This window comes from Haliotis rubra, unplaced genomic scaffold, assembly GCF_003918875.1.
Source record: "Haliotis rubra isolate DU_JTF1 unplaced genomic scaffold, ASM391887v1 Scf24, whole genome shotgun sequence".
Taxonomy (NCBI): domain Eukaryota; kingdom Metazoa; phylum Mollusca; class Gastropoda; order Lepetellida; family Haliotidae; genus Haliotis; species Haliotis rubra.
Window position 1 is genome coordinate 1,748,944 of NW_025766447.1, and position 16,661 is coordinate 1,765,604.

Below are 16,661 nucleotides of genomic sequence, written 5' to 3' on the forward strand. Positions count from 1 at the left end.
AAAATATTTTCATGAGTTCAATCAATCATGAAACTCTGTGAAAATTGGCGAATTCTTAACAAACCTTTTCTCCAAAACGCAGCTGTTCACATGCATGATATTTACACATGCTTTTCAGAAAACTGATGCATGATCCTCGTGCAATTCATCAGCATAAGGTTTGCAGATGGTTCCCCTAAGTTAGTGGAGAAATTCATCTTCGATGTAGCCGTATATATATACATAACATGTAGTGAGTGCTTTAAGTGAGTCTAAACTTTTGATGGGTAGTATATTATAAAGGAAATGTTGTATCCACAAGTGCAGTGTACACACTGCGAAGTATCGACATTAATGTGGCTATAACATATAATAACTAGGTTATGAGGGAGATATCCTCACCGTTTCCGTCTGTGGGTGGACCGTCAGGATCAATAAGATATGTGTAGCTGTCCTGTTTACCCACTGACCTGTACTTCTCGCAGTTGGCCTCGATTCCTGAACAACGAGCACCATGTCATCAACAAATATCAGCATTTATCTATCTTCTGCAAGACATTAAAAGGACATTGATGGGGTAGTCGCCTTGCGTCCCTTATGAAGCCACACACCTATGGTCATGGGTTCGAATCCCTGTTCATCACCATTATGTATCTAGGTTTGCCGGCATCATGCCTGTGTTCTGTTTCAAAATGCAAAATGCTGTCATTTCAAAAGCCTTTTAAATTTTGATAAATTCATGAAATTAAATATGAAAACTGAACAAATACAGGAGGAGTGAGTGAGTGAGTTTAGTTTTACGCCGCACTCAGCAATATTCCAGCTATATGGCGGCGGTCTGTAAATAATCGAGTCTGGACCAGACAATCCAGTGATCAACAGCATGAGCATTGATCTGCTCAATTGGGAACCGATGACATGTGTCAACCAAGTCAGCGAGCCTGACCACCCGATCCCGTTAGTCGCCTTTTACGACAAGCATGGGTTATTGAAGATCAGGATTCTAACCCGAATCTTCACGGGTCAAATACAGGAAGAGCTGAAACATGGAATAAGAATGCCTTCAGGATGGTGAGACTAGTTATGGACGCACCGAACTGTTCATTGCTGCAGCGGATAGGGCCCACGAACGACACTCCCTTTTTTTGCCCATTGAATGACACGTTGACGGACACGATAGGAAGATCGTTCCTGTCGATCTGGATCCCGAAGTCCTTCCTGGTTTTACCGTCATCTATGGCACAATTACATTTGGAGCCACGCTCCTCACACGTGTCTGTCACGCCACACCCACAGGACCCGTCCTCATCGGGAAGACCCCCGGGGAGGTAGCTGAGGGGGCGGCCATCTTGACCAATTCCCACCTTTACATCCTGTTTGCCGTTCTGTAGGAACAGATCACAGACCAGTTTAGGAACATGATGGCAGGTTTACAGAATACGCGCTTGTGTTAACCTAGGTAAGTTATCGAAGGAAAAACAATATTTGATTTTTCATGAAAGTTCACACATACCATACTCAACACTATTTTGCCTGTCACCAGTCTCTTTATCTGTCCTCTTCTCCCTATCCATGTTCCCTTCATCTGCTCCTTAATCTGCTCCATTCACCCCACCCCGCAACTGCCGCTTCCCTATGTCCCTCCATCTCGCCCCATCCACCCCACGTACGTCACATGTGAGCGACTTTGATACTGAGAACCTTACCTGGCATTCATAAGACCATGACTGGTCACAGAAAACAGATCCCTTGATGAGTGCTTCAACGGCCGGGAGCGGAACGAGGTAGTTGATAGGCTTGGACCCCGTTTCAGTGAACTCAACTTCCTCATTCCTGGAGCACAAGTGTAGATGAGTCAGAGAAGATACAACCAGTGAATGTAGATACATGGGCGACTGTCAGTACTAAAAAATACAACACACCTGCCAGGCGTGATCTCGACACCAGGCCTCGATATGAGAGTGAGACACTTACCCTTCACAAGTCATGATCGTGACACCAGGCCTCGATATGAGAGTGAGACACCTACCTTTCACAATGCATGATCGTGTCACCAGGCCTCGATATGAGAGTTAGACACCTACCCTTCACAAGGCATTATCGTGTCACCAGGCATGGTGAGAAACCTACCCTTCACAAGGCATGATCGTGACACCAGGCCTCGATTTGAGAGTTAGACACCTACCCTTCACAAGTCATGATCGTGACACCAGGCCTCGATTTGAGAGTGAGACACCTACCCTTCACAAGGCATGAACGTGTCACCAGGCATGGTGAGAAACCTACCCTTCACAAGGCATGATCGTGACACCAGGCCTCGATTTGAGAGTTAGACACCTACCCTTCACAAGGCATGATCGTGACAACAGGCATGGTGAGAAACCTACCCTTCACAAGGCATGATCGTGACACCAGGCCTCAATATAAGAGTGAGACACCTACCCTTCACAAGGCATGATCGTGACACCAGGCCTCGATATGAGAGTTAGACACCTACCCTTCACAAGATATGATCGTGACACCAGGCACGGTGAGACACCTACCCTTCACAAGGCATGATCGTGACACAAGGCCTCGTTTTGAAAGTGAGACACCTACCCTTCACAAGGCATGATCGTGACACCAGGCCTCGATTTGAGAGTGAGACACCTACCCGTCATGAGGTATGACTGTGATCCCGAGGTTTGGATTAGATTCCATGTCGCAGTGAACGAGGATGGGATCGAGGGGGCCGTTGGGGCCGTCCACGTCAATGAGCTGTGGACCACTCAGCTTCACCTTCAGCTTCTGCTTTATCTCGTGGCAGTTCTTGAGAATATCTGAAAATAAGTGACATCAAACTTATACAATATCCATTTAAGTATCTATGTAATCAAGTTTCGTCGTCGTCATCGTCATCACCACCGCCATCTTCATCATCATCATCATCATCATCATCATCATCATCCACCATCATCATTATCATCATCGTCGTCATCAGTATCATCATCATCATCATCATTATGATCCTGCAGACTCACCTATTGGTTTAGGTCCGCACTTTAAAGGTCCAACTGTCCAGTCTACAATTCGACCATTGTTGTCAAACTTCACTTCTACAGCAGGAAGCTCGGCCTTGTCCACAATGATACCTGTATCAATTGACCGAGAGGGGTTTTGTCCGTCACAGTTGCAGACACTTTTAGGGTTTCTACACACTCCGAGTACGCCGCACGGACACTGAACATGTAACAAGAAAACTTTATTATAACAGCGACAGAGAAACAGGAAGTTTAGCGATAAAATATGTATCAGCAGAAGCGTAGGGGTGGCAAAGTTGTATCCCTTTAGCAAGCCGGATAGCGGGTTCGAATCCCTTTTTCGCCGATTGGTTTCTTTGTTCTTCTGTCCCCGTCATCCTCTCCGCCTATTTGTGACTTTTACCATTCCCCTTTATCTGCCCCTTCACCCTGTCCCTTTATTTTTTTCCCTTCATCCGTTCACGTATGTCTGTTAGAGTTGCGTCACTTTTACAAGCAAGACATTTAAGATCAGGGGTTCGAATCCCTGTTCCTCCGATTTGTTTTTAGGTTTTTCAGCACCATACATGTATTTCATCAAAGTTAAATATCGATAAATTTGGTTGGTCGCCAGCAACAGAAAACGTATTCATGTCGTGGGCAAACTAGTGTAAACCATTGCTGCATCTCAAGGAGACAAGGAGAAATACATTTATACATCACATACTAGTCCGTCTCACAGTCCCTGAAACATAATATTTCCCCTACTGCCAAGCCCTCACTGCAGTGCTAAAGCCCTAAATATAGGAAGGCTCCTTTTCAGTTTAAATGGGTTTGTTAGTTACTATCAAAACTGTACACATGGAACTTAACTAAGCACCCCCTAACATATTTTATTTGAACTGTATCTCCTTTCAATATTGTTTAAGGGTTTTTCTAAATCAATCGCCAAAACACACCCCACTATGCAGTTGAAGCACACTACCCACGATTGTCTCAAAAATCACTATTAACTCAATGCGGCTAACTGTATAAAACGCCAAAACCTTTTAATGATTTTACCAGTATCTGTTACAGTGGCATGAAGGAAACTACCAGAAGAAACTACCTCTGTGCAATAGGACTGCATAGGACTGAGTGTCTGGAGGACCAAGAACAGTGCCTATGAGCCTAAGAACATCAGAGCATCAGTTCCTTACGGTGGTGGATCTGTCATGGTCTGGGGTTGTCTCTCCCATGATTGTAAACTGGACTTGGAAACTGTTCGTGGAAATCTCACGACATCCGGGACATTCTGAATCCTGTTCTTGTGCCTTATTTTGATAACCACCCATTAGCCACTCGCCCTGTATTTATGGATGACAACGCCCGACCAGATCGTCCCCGACTTGTGACAGTTTTTCTCCAACAACGATGTAACCAAACTTCCATGGCCTGCTATGAGCCTGGATCTGAACCCATTGGAGCCTGTCTCCGGCATTCATGGACGCCGTGTGCAAGCACTTGACCCGCCTGTACAAGATCTGGCATGTTTTGCCGGGAGTGGCAGCAGCTGCCTCTGGAGCGAATCCGGAGACTCACGACAAGCATGAGGAGGAGGGCCAAAGCACAAGGTGGATATGCACGCTATTAACAGTTTTCATGTGTTTTTGTTCTCTGAGGGATGACAGAGAACATTTTCAGACTGAGAGACACTCACCTCTCCCATATTGGAATTCTGCAGCCCCATAGTTGTACAGGGATACATGTTGTTGACAAAACATCGTTGACATTTTCATTCATTTTGTCAATTAAAATATTGCAATTTTTTATGATTTTGTTGTTATTGTTTAGTCCAAAATGTCAACGTTCAGGAAACAATGACGTTTAAGCTTTCCAGTATACATTCTAATGGTTATGGCTGCTCAGTTTCATAATGCGAAAAATATATCGGGGGGGGGGGCAGCTTAATTTAGTTCCATGTGTATATATATATTTACAGACTTAGAGCAAGTCTCATGAAGGACTGGTTTACCGTGCCCTGGTGTGATGTTCCCCAGCCAGTGCGTGTGTTGTTCTTGTCGTCTGTCCAGGAAACATGGGCCGCAAGGTCGTAGTATGAAGCACACTTTATCCTGCAAACGTCACAATCCGGTATATCACCTTCCCGAGGAATCATGTCAACACCTTGGGGGTCAGGTGAAACCACATCACATTGTTATGTCATTGGGAGCATGGTGGGCGAGCTGTCTCAGGCGCCGCGCTAGTAAGCGAAAGGTGCCTGGATCGATCCCCACTTGTGACCGGGTGTAAAAACCTTGGAGCTCACATTACTTGCAGGCTCTTCCAGTGTTGTCACAACCCCTAGTCTGCAGTACACAACCCTGTGCACTTAAAAGACCCCACTCATCCGACAGTAGGTGACCAGATGGTGGACACGCGCAGACACCCAGTTGCGGGTATAGTAACGTGCAGTATCATTGGACAAAATACTGTGGATATGTGTCCCAGTACACCCAGCTGCAAATGGGTACCTTGTGAGGATGAGGCTGTGTGATAACTCGCTGCGCCTAACAGGCTGCATGAGTTGAATACTCCCCAGGGAGTTGAGCTGGTTAGAAGAATGCCAGAAATAATCCGTTGATCAAGGGAACACTCAAACGCCTTGAGTACGTACTAGTTGCGTGGATATGTGCGCTATATAAATATCCTATCATCATCATATCAGGTGAGCTTCACATATCCAAGTCACTCAAGGTTCACTTGTAGGTATGCTACAATATCACTTCAGGCCAAGCTCACATCGTACCTTTTATTCAAAACAAAAGGTCGCAACACTGTAAGCTGCTGTCGGTCAACCACACTCAGAGACATGCGATCCGTCAGACACTCAGATGGAACACCAAGATGGATGATACTCTCAGATAGCAATAGATTTACCACACACACACAGATGACATTGAAAGAAGGATCATACACACAGATGACACAGCAAGAAGGATCACAAAATGTCACAACGAAATGGATCATACACTCAAATGGCACGATCATACAGATGTCACAACAACAAGGATCATCCACATAGATGGCACAACAAGAAGGATCACACAGATGGCACAACAAGAGGGATCATACACTCAGATGGCACAACAAGAAGGATCACACAAACAGATGGCACAACAAGAAGGATCACACAAACAGATGGCACAACAAGAAGGATCATACAGATGGCACAACAAGAAGGATCACACACACAGATGGCACAACAAGAAGGATCACACAAACAGATGGCACAACAAGAAGGATCACACAACAAGAAGATGGATCAACAGATGGCACAACAAGAAGGAGCTCACAGGCACAACAAGAAGGATCACACAATGATGGCACAACAAGAAGGATCACACAAACAGATGGCACAACAAGAAGGATGGCACAACAAGGATCATCACACAGATGTCACAACAAGAAGGATCAAGGATCACAACAAGAAGGATGGCACAATGGCAAACAAGAAGGATCATACAGATGGCACAACAAGAAGGATCACACACACAGATGGCACAACAAGAAGGATCACACAAACAGATGGCACAACAAGAAGGATCACACAGATGGCACAACAAGAAGGATCACACAAACAGATGGCACAACAAGAAGGATCATACAGATGGCACAACAAGAAGGATCACACAAACAGATGGCACAACAAGAAGGATCACACAAACAGATGGCACAACAAGAAGGAGCTCACAGATGGCACAACAAGAAGGATCACACAAACAGATGGCACAACAAGAAGGATCACACAGATGTCACAACAACAAGGATCATCCACATAGATGGCACAACAAGAAGGATCACACAGATGTCACAACAAGAAGGATCACACAGATGGCACAACAAGAAGGATCACACAGATGTCACAACAAGAAGGAGCACACAGATGACACAACAAGAATGATCAGACAAACAGATGGCACAACAAGAAGGATCACACAGATGGCACAACAAGAAGGATCACACAAACAGATGGCACAACAAGAACGATCACACAGATGGCACAAGAAGGATCACACAGATGGCACAACAAGAAGGATCACACACTCAGATGGCACAACAAGAAGGATCATACACTCAGATGGCACAACAAGAAGGATCACACAGATGGCACAACAAGAAGGATCATACACAGATGGCACAACAAGAAGGATCATACACTCAGATGGCACAACAAGAGGGAGCACACAGATGGCACAACAAGAAGGATCATACACACAGATGGCACAACAAGAAGGATCATACACTCAGATGGCACAACAAAAGGGAGAAGGATCATACACATAGATGGCACAACAAGAAGGATCATACACAAGAAGGATCAGATGGCACAACAAGAAGGATCATACACACAGATGGCACAACAATAAGGATCATACACATAGATGGCACAACAAGAAGGAGAAGGATCACACACTCAGATGGCACAACAAGAAGGCACAACAACAACAAGAAGGATCACACAGATGGCACAAACAAGATGGCACAACAAGAAGAAGGATCACACAAACAGATGGCACAACAAGAAGGATCATACACTCAGATGGCTCAGATGGCACAACAAGAAGGATCAGCACAGATGGCAGAAGGATGGCACAACAAGAAGGATCACACAGATGGCACAACAAGAAGGATCATACACAGAAGGATCAGATGGCACAACAAGGATCAGCACACAGATGGCACAACAAGAAGGATCATACACTCAGATGGCACAACAAGAAGGATCACACAAGAAGGATCAGATGGCACAACAAGAAGGATCACACAGATGGCACAGAAGGATGGCACAACAAGAAGGATCATACACTCAGATGGCACAACAAGAAGGATCATACACTCAGATGGCACAACAAGAAGGATCATACACTCAGATGGCACAACAAGAAGGAGCACACAGATGACACAACAAGAAGGATCATACACTCAGATGGCACAACAAGAAGGATCACACAGATGGCACAACAATAGGATCAAGAAGGATGGGCACAACAAGAAGGATCACACACTCAGATGGCACAACAAGAAGGATCACACAAGAAGGATCACAAGGATGAGATGGCACAACAAGAAGGAGGATCATACACACACACAACAAGAAGGATCAGATGGCACAACAAGAAGGATCATACACTCAGATGGCACAACAAGAAGGATCACAACAAGAAGGATCACACACAACAAGAAGGATCATACACTGGCACAGATGGCACAACAAGAAGGAGCACACAGATGGCACAACAAGAAGGATCATACACACAGAAGGCACACAGATGGCACAACAAGAAGGATCATACACACAGATGGCACAACAAGAAGGATCACACAAAAGGGCACAACAAGAAGGATCATACACTCAGATGGCACAACAAGAAGGATCATACACTCAGATGGCATACACACAGACACAACAAGAAGGAGACACAGATGACACAACAAGAAGGGATCAACAAGGATCATACACTCAGATGGCACAACAAGAAGGATCACACACAATGGCACAACAAGAAGGATCATACACATACACAGATGGCACAACAAGGAAGGATACACACAGATGGCACAACAAGAAGGATCAAGATGGCAGAAGGATCATACAAACAGATGGCACAACAAGAAGGATCATACACTCAGATGGCACAAACAGATGGCACAACAAGAAGGATCATACACACAACAAGATGATGGCACAACAAGAAGGATCATACACTCAAATGGCACAACAAGAAGGAGCACACAAATGACACAATAAGAAGGATCATACACTCAAATGACACAACAAGAAGGATCACTCAGATGGTACAACAAGAAGGATCATACACTCAAATGGCACAACAAGAAGGAGCACACAAATGACACAACAAGAAGGATCATACACTCAAATGACACAAGAAGAAGGATCACTCAGATGGCACAACAAGAAGGATCATACACTCAAATGGCGCAACAAGAAGGATCACTCAGATGGCACAACAAGAAGGATCATACACTCAGATGGCACAACAAGAAGGATCATACACTCAGATGGCACAACAAGAGGGAGCACACAAATGGCACAACAAGAAGGATCATACACTCAGATGGCACAACAAGAAGGATCATACACTCAGATGGCACAACAAGAAGGATCATACACTCAGATGGCACAACAAGAGGGATCACACAGAGGACACAACGAGATGAATCACATATTCAGGTGGCACAATAACACGGACCACACACATTTACAAAGGAACAAACCAGAACTCCTGAGAACAGAACTGAGATCCATCCACCAGAGGTTTGATCTGGTCGGGTGTGGCAGTGTAAGGCACAGGGAGATCCTCGCCGCTCCCCTTGGACTTCCTGACATTCTCGTCATTTGGATAAATCACAGTGATGCCCATATCTTTGCGCATGTCACAAGTCACCTAAAACAGAATCAACATAATATGAATAACATTTACCCTGTTTCCTGCAAGTGAATACATGCCGGTCACATAATTAGCACATATTTTACACCAACCACACACAGTTAATCATTAGGCCTGGAACGTATTTATCATGCCTCGTTGGCATCCTTCTGAACATTTCCGCTCCATCGGCATGTTTTACGTGGGAACCTGTAGCACGATTGCTGGCAAAACGCGACATGTTTCTCAATCTGTCACCTGCAGATTTTAGGTCTGACACCCGCTAATACATAACGCTGATGATCTATGCCGCTCTGGCCGCCAGAGGGCAACACCACAAGCTCAACACAGATAGGTCAGAATAATGGCATTAGGAAAACGCCTGGAAACTGCCAATCATGTCAGAAATCGGTTGCCACAGGCAATTGCAGTAAAAGTACATGCGCCGACACATGCACGTCCATGTGTCATCCGACAACTTGTACGTTATTTGAATCAGGGACATCAGCACTCGGTGGACTAGGGAACGTCAGCACTTGGATGATCAACGTAGGGTGGACTAGGGAACGTCAGCACTTGGATGATCAACGTAGGGTGGACTAGGGAACGTCAACACTTGGATGATCAACGTAGGGTGGACTAGGGAACGTCAGCACTTGGATGATCAACGTAGGGTGGACTAGGGAACGTCAGCACTTGGATGATCAACGTAGGGTGGACTAGGGAACGTCAGCACTTGGATGATCAACGTAGGGTGGACTAGGAACGTCAGCACTTGAATGATCAACGTAGGGTGGACTAGGGAACGTCAGCACTTGGATGATCAACGTAGTGGAGCACTTGGACAACAGGGAACGTCAGCACTTGGATGATCAACGTAGGGTGGACTAGGGAACGTCAGCACTTGGATGATCAACGTAGGGTGGACTAGGGAACGTCAGCACTTGGATGATCAACGTAGGGTGGACTAGGGAACGTCAGCACTTGGATGATCAACGTAGGGTGGACTAGGGAACGTCAGCACTTGGATGATCAACGTAGGGTGGACTAGGGAACGTCAGCACTTGGATGATCAACGTAGGGTGGACTAGGGAACGTCAGCACTTGGATGATCAACGTAGGGTGGACTAGGGAACGTCAGCACTTGGATGATCAACGTAGGGCTAATATTGCGTTTTCTAATATTGCGATCTTGAATTTAGTGACGGACGTAATCGACTTTAGAGATGTCCGATTGTCACTCTTTGTCCAGCACTCAGTCTTGGCCTTTCCTCTATTGAACACGCCTGCCACGTAACTGGCAGACGTGTCCAAATGTCTATGTCACTTCATGGACAGCACTCAGTCTTGACCTTTCCCCTATTGAACACGTCAGGGACGTCATTGGCAGACGTGTCCAAATGTCTATGTCACTCCATGGACAGCACTCAGTCTTGACCTTTACCCTATTGAACTCGTCTGGGACGTATTTCGAAGATGTGTAAAAACTTGTAAAAAAACAGTAATCGAAATAAGCTCGGTGTCTTTCTCAATGACGCGTGGAACAACATGATGGCATTGGTCGACTTATAAGACTTGACTCGAATAGTTCATGCATGTCTGACCAACAGAGATGTTTTTTGCCCAATATCAGTAACGCTCGCTCTAAAATTGTAATTGTAACCTAAATTAACGATCTAGTGTGCCACCTTCCCATCCCCACAGCCAGTAGAGTCCGTTAGAGCTGATCGTCTACTGTCTAGCTGATATGACCACATCATTGTATTGGCCAGTACCATATGGAACAGAAGATATGTCTTGATGATTCCAGCTATGCCTTTCTTTTTTGGTATATTGGGAATCGTTCAGTGGACCAGACCTTTAGTACAGACCACTCAAGGACACTTCTCGTGGTATATGTATGTGTGATGTAAAACAACAGCTGCACCAGGAAACAGTACATCAAGGTCAATTCCCTGTCGATGAAACGGCTGGGTTGATTTAACTGAAGTATGTGTAACAGTTGTTGTGGCATCTATGGGAGACACTAAGAGACTTCGCATTTTCGCGATATTTGAAATTTAACGGTTTTGACTAACTAACTGACTGACTGACAAACTAACTAAATTGAAAAAGTGCAATAATTTTACAAAATCTTTTATTCTGGCACATTTGCAATATTTAGTATGTCTCAAAAGATCCAGATCGCAAGAAGTTCGACATTAAGATGGCCCTATGGTACTCCACAGGTATGTGGTAAACTAACCTCGACAGCTTTGACGGGTCCAGTGCCGTCGGTGTCGATGATGTACTTCCCAGACGGCGAGGAGGAGGCGTTCCGGAAGATTTCGTCGCAGCTTGTTGGCAATCCTGCATTATTGATCAATATGTAAATTACCCGATTGTGTTCAGTGTAAACAGTTGATATGGAGAACTTTTTCTACGGTCCCATAATTTCAAATAGTCGAAATAACGCTTAGATATAGACGTTATATATTTCATGTAACATTGTTATATTGTCATCTGTGGAAACATTATGTACATTGTTCACACAGATAGGATACATATCAAATTAAAGGTACTTTATGGATTATAGCCCGGGAAAGCCACATTTAAGAAAAACAGAGTTGAAAATGGTGTGGCTCGACAGGCAATGGGCATGGTTGAGTGATCGCATGAATGTGACTCTCCCGCAATGCGCTGTTAGCTAATTCATGTTACCGTAAATAATGGGTATCCAATATTGAAATATTCTTTATGTAAAATCTATAAATCCAGTTGAATTGTTCGTGGAGAAAAGTCCAGATCACGCAAACTAGCTGCCTCACGTAGGTAATCACACACCTTTTACGAATTATTTATGATAATACAGCCAATTATTTCATTGAAGCCTTTTAACTTATGGGAGGGTCTAAAGAATTTAATGTTTATCCTTTTCTGATAACTGTTTGAGATAAGAGCTATTGATGCCTGAGTTATTATGTTTACATTCAAGCTAACAACTCAAAAAATCATAAATGCATTGAAACAATTTAGAACAATGCCCATTTATTGCACAAATATACTTATAGACAGCCACATATGTAACGCCTAACAACTCTTTCCATTTCATAGATGTTTTTAAGGAAAATGTATGACTAAATTCTCCAAAATCAGTATTTTTGCCGCCGTTGCGGTAATGACATTTTGATTTAAACTTGAAACGTCACAATAATTTGTATGGAACTTTCTTGTCCAAATTTCTCTGCTGATGCAATATACCAATCATACAAACCAAAATAGTTTACATGAATACATAAATAATACAAAAAATACACAAAAAAAGAAAAAGAAATTTCTTAGAGGAAAAGCTGAAATTGCCCTGTTCCATAGAATGATCCATCAGCATGCATCATTTCATCTCAGAAGAGATTCTATACATAGGAATTAAGATAATACAATCTACAATAAAAGCATGCAAGATTAAAGAACAAAATAAACATAAAAAGATTAATGTTAACATATGTTAACTAGAAACTTCAACGAGAATGAAGAAGCTGTCCATCATATGTTAACTAAACAAACAAAGGACAAGTCACTAAAACAATTTTAATCCATTGTGATCAATGAGTGACGCTTATTTGAAAAAATGATTCCATTACTCATTGTGGCTTTCGCGGCACCAAGGTTTGTACTTGAAATGTGGCTTTAGTGGCAATTGGTATTTTTCAAATGTGGCCTTCCCGGGCGGACACCCTTTTATGCCCCTCTGTTGATTCCCATTTCCTCATTATACAATTGAGAGTGCTTGGTCCCGACATTATACAATTGAGAGTGCTTGGTCCCGACATTATACAATTGAGAGTGTTTGGTCCCGACATTATACAATTGAGAGTGCTTGGTCCCGACATTATACAATTGAGAGTTCTTGGTCCCGACATTATACAATTGAGAGTTCTTGGTCCCGACATTATACAACTGAGAGTGCTTGGTCCCGACATTATACAATTGAGAGTGCTTGGTCCCGACATTATACAATTGAGAGTGCTTGGTCCCGACATTATACAACTGAGAGTTCTTGGTCCCGACATTATACAATTGAGAGTTCTTGGTCCCGACATTATACAACTGAGAGAGCTTGGTCCCGACATTATACAATTGAGAGTTCTTGGTCCCGACATTATACAATTGAGACTGCTTGGTCCCGACATTATACAATTGAGAGTGCTTGGTCCCGAAACTATGCAATGACAATGCATTAGGACGCCCTGCCTTTATTAAGCATATGTTCAAATTCATGAATGCTGGGTTTTTCCTATGCTAAACTACAGAAGATGACCTACGTTCGCATATTTTGCCGTCCCCGCTGAAGCCGTCTTTACACACGCACGTGTAATCCCCCTCTGTGTCCTGGCAGTTGGCGTCCGGCGAGCACTCGAATGAACCTTCCGTGCACTCGTTGATGTCTGTTGTCAAATATCAAAAACACCTCTAAGTCATGGTATATCACAAATACCAGTGTGCTTGTAGCTATGGAATGGTAAATCACTTACATAGTTCTATAACTACTTCGGTAAGTGCACCTATATAACACTGTGCACGTGACCATTATTTTATAACACCTCATATTCATCCACACTGGTTATAAAACGTATAACACTGATACAGTTATTACTTGTATATAACTGATTTAGAGCAAAGGGAAAAACGTATTCTTGGCTGAACAGTATATGAAATTGTTCAATCTGCTACAGTGTAAATAGTGGAGATTATGTGATCTGTAGTGTATAGTTCGTAGAATCATGTATTTCCGTGTGCTCTATGACAGACACTGTGTGATGTGCCAACACGTTTATGACACTGTCTAACAGCCACAGTAGCAACACTTACTATCACAGCTTCCGATGCCGTCCCCGGCGAACCCCGGAAGACACTGACACTCCTGGTTCTCGCACCTGCCGTTCGCGTGGCAGTCACGGTTCACGCGACATTTGACTGCAAAACAGGCATGGGTCGGAGGTCACATTTGACATCTATGTCATCATCTATGTCATATTCAATCATCAATATTGCAAAAAATCAACAGATATCAGACACAAAGTTAGAAACAAGTTACACTTACTTTCTAAGAGTTGATATGTAAATAGTGACTGTGTGGATGGTTTGTGCCAGGTGCTGATAACCATCAGCATTGCCATTAGCATTATTATCAGTTTCCAACAATCGCTGACAGTCCTTCGTATAATACACTTACACAAGTTGTCCCTACTCTCACTGTTCTTTTTAACAAAATTTATTACTCTGGCTATTTCCCTCCCAGTTTGGGTAAGAGCATAATTTGCCCTTTGTTAAAATCTGGCGACAAGAACGACCCGATAATTACCGCGGTATATCCCTCATTGAATTATTTACATCAATTCTAAATAAAAGATTAAAAATCTGGTGTGATTTAAATAATATCATTCGTGAATATCAGGCTGGCTTTAGGGAAAACTATTCTACAACAGACCACATTTTTACACTTCAGGCTGTCATACAGAAATATTCATGTAAAAAACGGCAGATTTTATTGTCTTTTTATCGATTTTTCAAAAGCTTTAGATACTCTTAAACATGATATACTTATAGATTCTCTTCATAAGGTTGGATTAGATGGGAAGTTCTTAGATATTATCACATGTATGTATAATTCACTTTGTGCCTGTGTTAGAACCCCTGAAGGACTTTCTAAACAATTTTCTTGTAATGTGGGTACCCGCCAGGGATGCATTTTAAGCCCTCAGATATTTATAATATTTATTAATCATTTATGCACAATTATGCAAAGTGAAGGTGGTAAGGGAATATTTATCACTGCTGTTTTCAATAATGTGTATGCCCTTATGTTTGCTGATGATGCTTCGGCTCTTTCAGACACTTATATTCAATTGCAGAAAACGATAAATGCCCTTGAATTATTTTGCAAGGAAACAGGAATGAATGTAAACCTTAAGAAAAAAAAAGTGGTTGTTTTCAGATATGGAGGGCCTCTTAGATCTTATGAAAAGTGGTATTTTAATATGGAACAAATAGAAACAGTATCTTTTTATAAATATCTCGGCATTATATTTACTCCAAAACTTGTTTGGTCGAGCGCATAATTGTGTTTAGCATCTCAGGCTAGAAAGGCAATTTTATCAGTTAATCACTTCAAAAGAAATTCGGAAACATTAACTGTACAGATTTATTCAAAAGTTTTGATGCACTGATCACACCAGTATTATGCTATGGCTCAGAAATATGGGGAACTTCTTATTGTAAAAGTATTGAATCGGTACCGCTTGATTTTTGTAAAACGTATCTTAAAATAAATAGGTCATCTTGTAATTCCATGGCCCTGGGTGAATGTGGCAGATTGCCCTTGCAGTTTAATTATATGACCCGTGTAATCAAATATTGGTGTAGATTGTTACAACTTTCTCATGACAGATTGCCTTTTCAAAGCTACCTTGTGCTTAAGTCATTAGATGATAGTGGTAGAACAACATGGGCATCAAAAGTTAAAAGTCTTCTTTTTAATTTTGGTTTTGGATATGTTTGGTTGAGCCAAAGACGTTTATAAGCTTATTTAAACAAAGATTATCAGATAATTTAAAACAGTCCTGGTACTCTTCCCTTAGTAATTCCCCCAAATGCAGCTATTATCAGTATTTTAAAGCTGCGTTAAATGTTGAACGTTATTTATCGTTTAACCTTTCTACACATTTAAGAGCTGCTTTAGCACAATTTAGTCGTAGTAATTTTAAAATAGCTGTAGAAACTGGGCGTTATAACAACACTGATTATAATCAAAGATTTTGTACATCGTGTAAACCTAAAGGTCTTACCTATATTGAAGATGAATTTCATGTACTGTTCATTTATGAATCCTATTCACAACTAAGAGAGAGGTTTATTACAAAATGTGTTAAAAAGCCTTATACTGTATATTCTTTAGCAAATCTTTTCAAGAATACTAATGTAGACACTGTAAAATCTGTTGCCTTGATCTATTTTGATGTTCAAAGGATTATTACAAACACACTTGAATGATCATTGTGCCCATGACTACACTGGAATTTCCTTTTGAATGTATTTTGGGCCTACGGCCTTTTACTGGAAATAAACTCTGTCTGTCTGACTTACAGATGCATTCGCTCCCTATACGCTCGAACCTCGGCTGACAGGTACAGTTATAGGAACCAGGTTCGTTGTGGCATAAAGAATATTTTGGACACGGGTTTTCTATGTCGCATTCGTCGATGTCTGGAACAAC

At 42.5% G+C, this 16,661-nt stretch overlaps 1 protein-coding gene across 8 annotated transcripts in view; it reads right to left on the bottom strand.

Annotated features, from left to right (window-relative positions):
* Positions 1-16,661, bottom strand: part of LOC124278610 — a 93,581-nt gene that overhangs the window by 60,427 nt on the left and 16,493 nt on the right. For all 8 annotated transcript variants that reach the window (XM_046714368.1, XM_046714365.1, XM_046714367.1 and 5 more), the window contains exons 5-15: positions 16,532-16,651; positions 14,258-14,362; positions 13,711-13,833; positions 11,655-11,758; positions 9,258-9,427; positions 4,993-5,092; positions 3,000-3,198; positions 2,633-2,798; positions 1,686-1,812; positions 1,073-1,364; positions 382-477 (exon numbers count right to left, since the gene is read on the bottom strand). In XM_046714368.1, coding sequence (XP_046570324.1) covers positions 382-477; positions 1,073-1,364; positions 1,686-1,812; positions 2,633-2,798; positions 3,000-3,198; positions 4,993-5,092; positions 9,258-9,427; positions 11,655-11,758; positions 13,711-13,833; positions 14,258-14,362; positions 16,532-16,651 — 1,602 coding nt within the window. The remainder of the gene's footprint in view (positions 1-381; positions 478-1,072; positions 1,365-1,685; positions 1,813-2,632; positions 2,799-2,999; positions 3,199-4,992; positions 5,093-9,257; positions 9,428-11,654; positions 11,759-13,710; positions 13,834-14,257; positions 14,363-16,531; positions 16,652-16,661) is intronic.